This window comes from Poromitra crassiceps, assembly GCF_964638095.1.
Source record: "Poromitra crassiceps genome assembly, chromosome: 1".
Lineage (NCBI taxonomy): Eukaryota > Metazoa > Chordata > Actinopteri > Beryciformes > Melamphaidae > Poromitra > Poromitra crassiceps.
Window position 1 is genome coordinate 88709459 of NC_139623.1, and position 9599 is coordinate 88719057.

Sequence of the window (9599 nt, forward strand, 5' to 3'; positions counted from 1 at the left end):
CTATGGGGAACATATAAGAGAGAAAATGTGAGCATCCATGAAGAGAAGGACAAAATAGTCATGCAGATGTGGGGGGGTGGGGGGGGGGTTAAAAACAGACATAGAGACAGCAACAATAACAGTTGGAAAAATGGTTGTGTAGCAGGAGGTTTGAGGTCTGAGCTAAACTTTCTTTCTGGCTTCAAATGTGTTCATTGGCGAACATTCTGTCTACTGTGTGTGTGTGTGTGTGTGTGTGTGTGTGTGTGTGTGTGTGTGTGTGTGTGTGTGTGTGTGTGTGTGTGTGTGTGTGTGTGTGTGTGTGTGTGTGTGTGTGTGTGTGTGTGTGTGTGTGTGTGTGTGTGTGTGCACGTGTGTCTGTGCCTTGTGTTGCTGTGGACATGTGAGTACCCAATCAACCGCATGAAGTGTAACTAGAATCACCACATACTGCAAAATGGCTACAAAAACCACAGTCCTTATTGAAAACAAGAACGAAATAGGAGCAATGTGTGGAGCCGATGAGATAAGACAAGCACAACAGGCAGGGCTAATATAGGTTAACACAGATGTAAAGGTGGAAAGCCACGTTAAAGTGAGATTAGAGAGGTCTGGAGTTGGAGATAAAGAGGTTAGAAACAAGAGAGGTTCTATAGCGGTTAGTGAAGAGTCTGTTCTATATTACTGTAGCTGTTTATACACTAGAAGAAGTTAAATACAGTTTAGGTCCTGAAATAGTTAGTGAATTTACAGTTTTACTTTTAATATATACTATTCAGTATACTCAGATTTGGTTAGCTGGGAATTTGCTTTGGGAATTAAGGTGGATTGTATTCAAATGAATTGAGATGGCAATTAGCACAATGTTGATTAGGACAGCTCGTAGCCTAAGAGCTTAGCAGGCTTCTCCCAGACAGAAACAAACAAACCCAGAAAGAGAAAGATCCAGAAAAGATGATGCTTACTTTAGGATGCCGCTTGTGAGACTATTGCATGCATGAGAAGGAAGGAAAGAAATCAGATTCAAAAACAAAGACATAGCAAAGTACAAAGGGGAAGAATTTGAAATAAAAGTCATTGTGAGTTTTGACTTTTTTTGACTTGTAAAAAAGATGGTGCAGAAACTATACAATCACCATCTCTAAGTAACAAACAAATACATAAATAGTTAAAATAATAATTAAAATAATAAGACAAAATCAAATCCAAAACAACATTGGCATGGAATGGAGATATGAGAGTGAGAAGGTCATGAGTGTGTGCTACACTAGTAGCGCTATTCATTTTATTCTTCAAATAGGACTACAGTTAAAGTATTGTAGTTGCATTATTTTATTACAGTACTTAAGAGATATGCAACATTACTGTAAAGGATGACTCCAACATGTTGGGAGTTGTCCCATTGGTCTCCAATATGTGGCGAGAGGATTGGCAATACATTTGGTACGTCTGGTAGCTTCATGTTCAGTGTGCATGCTAACGCTTTTGCATACAATGAGACTCCACGTGTATAATATTTACTTCAATATATCATGAATTCATTTTGAGAGTGTAGTTGCTTTGAGAGACCATCATGGTGTGAATTGGTTAAAAGAATACACCAAGTTTTGGGAAGATTGTCACATTTTTCAACCTACCTGTGAGAACATAGACACCAAAATCATCCCCAGTAGATCGCTCTGCTGCTCCATGCTAACAATTTAGCACTATGTTGAGTGAGCCACCAGCATGATCTCACAAGTGAAAATATGAAAACTTGTAGGAGCTCTAAAGCTAAGTAATATTAACGTGACTGACGTGACTGGCAGTTTTGTGTAGGATACACAATTACACAATATATTATGCAAAAATAACTTTGTGTGTGTGCTTCAGAAGAAGCAGTGAGAAGCGCTTCTGTTTGGTAACAGAAGAAGAAGAGAAACCACAGAAGAAGAACATAAGCACTCTAAGCACACTCGGACAGTAAACAGAGCAGGCTGTCGGCAGCACGGGAGGTTAGTTAGATAGCTAATTCATGGTTTCAAAATCAAACTTCCTTCTTCATCAAACTTCCTTCTATTTTAGGTAATACACACAATATGCTATTTTAGTCAATAAATACTATGGTAGCCTTGGATAGCACATTTCTATGGTATGGTACATGGTCTCGAAATGGACTCGTAGTTTTGCGGTCTCTGTCTTGACTCGGTCTCGACCCGCTCAACTCCCCCCCGGTCTTGGTCTCGACTCGGACTCGATTCACCAATGACTCGATCTGGACTTGGACTCGACCAAGGCGGACTCGACTACAGCTCTGCTCACTAGACATGTTTTCAGAAATAAACCTGACTATATTGAGTTAATAATATATTTAATACTTTTCCTGCATTTATTGCATGGAGCCAATAATCTACCAGGGACATGGATGGTTTTGGTGTATGCTTTCTCATCAATTAACAGGTTAACCAATGGGCCAATCTCCCAAAAAACTTGATGTATTCCCTTAAGTGCTCCCACCACTGCATGTAGAACAAATCACATACTGTAGGCGTTTGCCCTAAAACATGTGTTTGTCTGCTCACCTTGGAGTTCTTGCCCCCACTACGGGTGTTACTGTTAGTGGGATGGACAGACTGGGAGCAGGTACGTGGCTGCTGAGATGGCTGTTGCTGGGCCAGCTGTTCAGGAGTGGTCGGGGAGCGGTCCGAGGCCTGGTCTGACAAGCTCTTCTCCACCATGGTGCTTTCAACCTCGGGGCTCAGCTGGGGCGTGGCAGAGCGGGAGCGCTTCCGCAGGACGGGTGAGCAAGCAGGGGTGCTCCGGTTCGAGTTACTGGCAGTGCTGGAAAGGGAGAGAAAGAGCTTGAATTGTCACTCAGGTCAGTAAGAAAGTATCGTCAACTCCTGACCAATCCCAGTGCTTCACACTATGATCTTTAACTCCTGACCAATCCCAGTGCTTCACACTACGATCTTTAACTCCTGACCAATCCCAGTGCTTCAAACATGGTGTCAGGGCATCTCATTCAGTGTTCAATTGGAATTGCTGTACACCGGATGACGCACTCCAACCTGATCGGCACGTTGAGGGTTTGCGTTTTCTCCTGCAATTCGCGATAGCTTTTTAAGCTTTTCTATCCTTGCGGAAACATGTTTTGCGGTTACACCATGCCTAGCTACTGGGGGAAAAGTGTTGTTGTTGTCGTCTGTACTTTATTCTAGCGGCTAACTCCACCTGAGATGGCCCGGCATCGATAACAAGCGCAGCTTTGGAGAACTGTTGGGATTGTCCAATACACAGTGGGGCTGAATGCCATCTTGCATTGCACCCTTCAGTGAAAGGTCAAATGACATAACAACACATAGGGGTCAATACAGCCTTCCTGAGGTCACACATGTCTCTTCTGGACATTAGTATGTCAATGGTCACTGCTGGTTGCATTCACTGTCAATGGAAGGCAGCCTGTGATATAGCCTATATTGATGTATGACACTCTACTGCATGCTAAGTGAAATCCTCCCTCCCTCCCTCCAATTAAAGCACCACAGCAACGTTATGCTTCTTTAAATAGCCTGCACTCTATACATAATCTATTTTCCCTTCATGCAATACAATCATTCACTTATAGGACGCAATGAGCATTCTTTTTATAATTCAATACAAAACCAGACAGCCACACCATCACAGTCAGATATCACACATTCCCCCACATGCAACTGTAGATGCAAATACAGACAGTGCTCATATTGCACAGTAGAGTGAAAGTGAATAGCTTGCATTGGAGGGTGGAAATGTAATAGTATGCATGGCAGGGTGCACGGTATGCATGGGTGGGGGGGGGGGGGGGGGGTGAATAGGATGCATGGTTGTGGCTTGACTGTCTAACTAGCCTAACATAAACCAATGCTAACCACAGCATCTGATGCATTAGGACCCAGACATGATGGGATGTATAATGGTGCAAGGTGACACTCCCCCTCCCTCCCTCCCTCAATAACACACAAACACAATACTGCAAAGGCAAGGCAACGTCGAGACAGAGACAATGCATGAATGAGAAGACACACTAACCGACCTGGCAGCCATGGAAGACTGGTGCCCACCGCTTTAGACTCTACCTGCTTCATTCATCCATCCATCCACTCAGACAGCAACGACATGGAGAAGAGGAGGAGACCGAGGAGGCAGAGGAGAAGAGAGGAGGAGGAGGGGACAGAAGGCAGAGGGTCCATACACAGGCGGGCGGACAGCCAGGACCCCCCTCCCCCCAGAAAATACAGCTGAATGGATTGGCTTTTTTCTATCTCCCTCCTCCTCCTCCCCACTCTCTCTCTCTCTCTCTCTCTGCAGGATGATTCACAGGCTGCTGCTGCACTGAATCCACTGCTGTGATTGGATGCCACGGGCAGAGCGCCGGTGACTGCTACTGTTGCTGCTTTTGTACAGTACAGCAGAGGCCGGCCACGCCCCCTCTGCTCACTTATTCATGATCTCCATGAATGAAAGCCACTGACGTCGGTTAACCCTCACTGTCACACCATGCTGCCGGCCCCTCCCCTTAATAAACAGACCACACACACACACACACACACACCATCTCATGCTCATACTCTCCTTCCTCAAATAAGCTGGAGTATTATCTCCCTTTTTCCTCTTTATGTATTCTCTTCTCTCCCATTAGCTTGGCTAATGTGCTTACTATAATAATCCCTTTCTCAGTTTATTGGTTGTGTTGGCCCTTGTTGTCTGTGCCTCCTCTTATCCAATGCAAATGCAAAAATCATAACGGTCCGTTTGTCAAGACTCAATTTCAATCTCTTGTCTTTATGGTAAGGCCGTAAAGAGCCAATGAGCGACTGCACTCAGTGTTCTGTGATTGACAGCGCAAGTTGGCCAATCAGGAACGACACTAGCACTGCACTAACAAAACAATGATGGCCGCCTCCCTGCCTGTGCCGGCCTGTCCGCCTCGAGGACTAATGTCAATGTTTGTCTAGTTTAAACAGCCATAAAGTGCAGTTATTGCAGAAATAGACTCAATAACAACAATTAAACAAGTACTAGTTAGTTGTTAGTGCCCCATCCTCCATGTGGTAGTGCAAGGGTGGAATGTCCATATCTGTGTCTTTTGACGGTATGTCTGTAGATGTCCCTGATCGAAAATTAATGAGTGTGTGTGTGTGTGTGTGTGTGTGTGTGTGTGTATGTATGTATATATATATATATATATATACACATACATATATACTATATATATATATTAGGGATGGGCATTTCTAGCAAAAACACTATTCGAAATTCGCTGGCCAAATTCGAATTTAATTCGAAATTCGAAAATAAAAATAAAAATTATTATATTTTTTATTTTATTTTTTTGTGAGTGAAATGTTGCATTGTCTCCCCTGATTCTAAGTCTACGGCTTTATTAATTAATATAAAAAGCTTCTGCTGTGGATTTTTAGCTCAAACAAGCATTGCACCACTGAAGTAAAGAACATGTTACATGACATTGACATTTTCGAAAATAAAAAACAGTTTTGACAATCATGAGTGGTTCATTAAATATTTAGTAGGCTCAGGTCTGAGTGCCAAAGGGGTGCCAAAGTCACCCCCTCTCCCTCTTCATGGGATTTCATCCGCCATTCATTTTTCCATAAACCTTGCTTAAAATGCTTATAAAAATTGTTTTACTTGCTCAAACCAAGCGATTTGACTATACTTAGAATCAGATGAGAAAATGCAACATTTCACTAAAAAAAAAAAAAAAAAAAAAAAAAAAAAATTTTTTTTTTGAATTTCGAATTTCAATAATAAAAGTCGACCTTGATAATAACAACGATTATTCGAAAATTCGAAATTCGATGCCCATCCCTAATATATATATATATATATATATATATATATAGGGCTGGGGGAACAGACACGCTCCCCTCCAGGCATGTCCAAAGTCAGGCCCGGGGGCCAATTGTGGCCCACAGACTGATTTTTAAGCGGCCCTCGACTTGTCTCCCAAAATATTCTATATGGGGCTTCCACACAGTATTGGTTAATGAAGTAAGTTTAATTTGCATTTTTTACATTCACCTAATGATGACAGCACTATCATACAGTGTGTAGACAAGCACCTACCGGTAAGTAGAAGCAAGACAGGCAGAAGTAATGATTTCAGACGGTAAACAAAATCCTTAGAGTACAATTTTATTGTGTGATTTTTTTTATACAGTATACATTATATAACCCATATGATGCGAGAAGCAGCTGTCCTCCCGGTATTTTCACGTTATCTAACCTGGCCCCCATTCAAAAAAGTTTGGACACCCTTATGCATTGTGGAAACATTTTACTCCTCTACAACTTACAAGCTCTAGTTAACAATGGGACTGTATGAAAGAAATTATTGTATGTATGATCATGATGATGATGTTGTATAGCAGGCCTACATGTTCAGAATCCAGTTAAATTAATCTGATCTCAATACGGTTTGAATATACAAACTGTAAACTGAAAATGTGCACTTTACTGCTGCAGCAATATTGTTTCTTTCTAACAGTAACAAAATTATTGCCTCAGTTTTTATCCCTTGACAAACACAAGTCCTCGTTCAGCAGAAGTGGGTCTTTTATCTGATCTTATTTCAAATGCGCATAGACAGTAAATATAATCAATGTAGAAGGAGTCTCTTGCACTTCAGCCCCTCCACACAGGGAGGTCGGTGCTCACAGGACAGGACAAGAAAGGCAACGACAGTTCAATGGGTAAACCCAAGGAGGATCCTGGAGCACTCGAATCACTTGAAAATTATTAATGTGCTTGCTGAAAGCAAGGCACAATCTATAAACCCATATTTTTCGATCTGTCAACATTTTGGGACGTAATAACTCTGCAAACATTTTCACACCACATAGACATACGATACCTGAAAACGTGCGGCTCATTGAGGTCCAAAGCTTTGCCCAGAGCCGAAAGTTTTAAAGACCCAGACTGGGTGACCTGCGGCCCGACGCTTTGCCCAGAGCCGAACGGTTTAAATACCCCGACTGGGCGGCCTGCGGTCCGACGCTTTACCCAGAGCCGAACGCTTTAAAGTAGAGCCCGACCGATATATCGGTATGCCGATATTATCGGCCGATATCGGCATATTCGCAGATATATCAGTATCGGCGATGGCTGCACGTTTGCCGGCAGACGCCGATATGTCAATTTTCTTAGAGACCATACAATACATTAAACAATGCTGTGAGTGTCTACTAGCGTTGTTTTTCCAGCAGAGGACGCACTGACTCCATTACTGACTCTAGCATGTGTGGTGAGAGAGAGATAGAAAAGGGGTGTGTGCTCTCCAGAATCAGAAACAGAGCATGAACCGAAGAGGTCGGGACAAACCGGGTAAACGCATCAGAGCAAATGCAGGCTGCAGCCCATCAGACAACATTGGACTGGATAGTCTGTTGAGTGTTGATTTCACGCTACCTTACCGTGCCGTGCCTTGCAGGAAAGTAGATATAACGTCCCCATCTTTTACTCTCCGTGAAAACGAGCATAATTCATAGCGTCACCCGAAAGTAGTGTTAGCTACTTAACGGCGGCCTGTGGTCCGATGCTTTACCCAGAGCCGAACACTTTGGGCTCTATTCTCCCACAGGCCATCGGCGCTATTACGGGCCTTAACCGCAAAAAAACGTGCCTTGCGCCTGTTTCGGCAAGATAGCAATAGGCTTTAGGCTGCCAAATGCGCTTTAGGCCGAATGGGCGTGGCGCAGTCCCAAAGTGGGCGTGTCGGCGCTAAATACCAGCCTAGTGATATCTTGGGACCTGGCCTACATTTAGCGCTTTGCGCTTTTGAAAAGCAGGCCTATTCTTTGCCTTCACTGCTTCTTCTCTGTCACCCTTCTCTCTCTCTCTCTCTGAGTTCCCAGCATGCATTGTGTTTCTTCATTTCGCTACTAAATAGCCACCAAATGAGCCAAAATAGATATAAAAGGTAGTTCTAAATTAATGTGTAATGGTAACACAGCCTGCCATTGTCAACATTTCAATATTGGACCAAATAAAACATCGAAATGAAAACACCACCCTATGTGAAACATATATGTCCTCCTGGGCCTATATATACCCCTTGTCGAGTTAACGTGATTTAGAGAAGTAACAGCGGAACGCGCTTCGGAACGCGCTTCTAATGGCATCTGCTATACTGTGATGTCCCTCCAATAACTTGGCCCTATTTCACATTTAGTTTTACAATAAAAACACATTTATGCAATGACTTGACATAATGTAGGCTATATTTATGTGCATCATCCTTCCTGCAGCAGGCGAGAGAAAATGATATCTTTCTGGACAAACTTTCACCAATCTAATAGGCTATATTTTTCTAGCTGATGCATAGAACATTATTTTCACTTTGATATTGCTATAGTGTAGCGTATTTACATGCTTGCAGTATTTAAACTGCAGTTAGATTGGTTATATGGAATAATAGCCGATATATGGAGACAGACGGGATGAAGGGAGGTGGGGGGGGGGGGGGGGGGGATCAGAGGCTTGGGTTTCGTCTGGTTTTGCGGGATCAGTGGAATTTGAGCTAAAAAGGCAAGCGTGCCATTCGTTTATTGCACTTATCCAATGAGCATGACAGTGCATAATTTTACGCCTAAAAGGCGTGGTTGTAATGCTTTGGGCTGCATCTAGCGCCAGCACGACGATATCAAGTGCGCCTTTCCACGCCCACTGCTTTGATCTGCGCCTGCCGCTCGGCCTAGAAACTGCGCCGATGCAACGATAGGGCCCTTTAAACCAGTGGTTCTCAACTGGTCTAGCCTCAGGCCCCGCATGTTAGTCATTAAGTCGCAACCAATTGTTCTTAGGCCAATATGCGTTTTAAAGACCTAGACTGGGCGACGTGCGGTCCGACGCTTTACCCAGAGCCAAACACTTTAAAGACGGTGCCATGGCACTAGTCCGACATCTCACGAGTCCGACACATGACGCACTGGACAGACGTCTCATTAGTCCGACAGCTCATTAACCCAACAACGAAAATCTCACTAATCCGACCGCTCCGAAAATAATGCGCTCTGACAGCAGCGCAAGTCACTGTTCTAATTCAGTCTAGACTGAAGCCTACAAAACGGCAAATTTCTGTGCTGGTTTTCTCTTCTTTCTCTCTTCACCCCTCCCTCCCCCCCCTCTCTCATGAACACAATGTTTTTGATCATTCACTAATTCCAGTAGGCTACTGTATGGCACTGCACTGCTAGGCTATATGGTCTGTGGCCCACTGTGGTATAATTTAAAATATTTAACATAATATGTTTTTAATCACGTGCATAAAACAAAGTTGTGATTTATCAAACATATTTCTCTTTGATATGGCTGGTTTACCTATTCAAGATAGTATAAGAGACAGTAAAGAGGCAGTAAATTATATATATATATATATATATATATATACCGGTATATATATATATATATATATATATATATATATATATATATATATATATATATATATATATATATATATATATACGGTATATATATGTGTGTGTGTTCTAACAGTAGCGTCCTTTTTAAACACATTGCTTTCCGGCTATACTGTAGCTTTAGATGTAAAGCATCTTCCCTACAGACACCAATAGCCT

General features: G+C 42.7%; 1 protein-coding gene across 1 annotated transcript in view; it reads right to left on the reverse strand.

Annotated features, from left to right (window-relative positions):
- The window catches only part of LOC310781270 (protein Aster-B-like), a gene marked incomplete at its 3' end in the record, with an annotated part of 42693 nt that extends 39892 nt beyond the window's left edge, over positions 1–2801 (reverse strand). The window contains exon 1 of the mRNA XM_083641858.1: positions 2541–2801. Within this exon, the coding sequence (XP_083497984.1) occupies positions 2541–2696 (156 nt within the window). The 5' untranslated portion in view covers positions 2697–2801. The remainder of the gene's footprint in view (positions 1–2540) is intronic.
- Positions 2802–9599: the final 6798 nt, after the last annotated feature.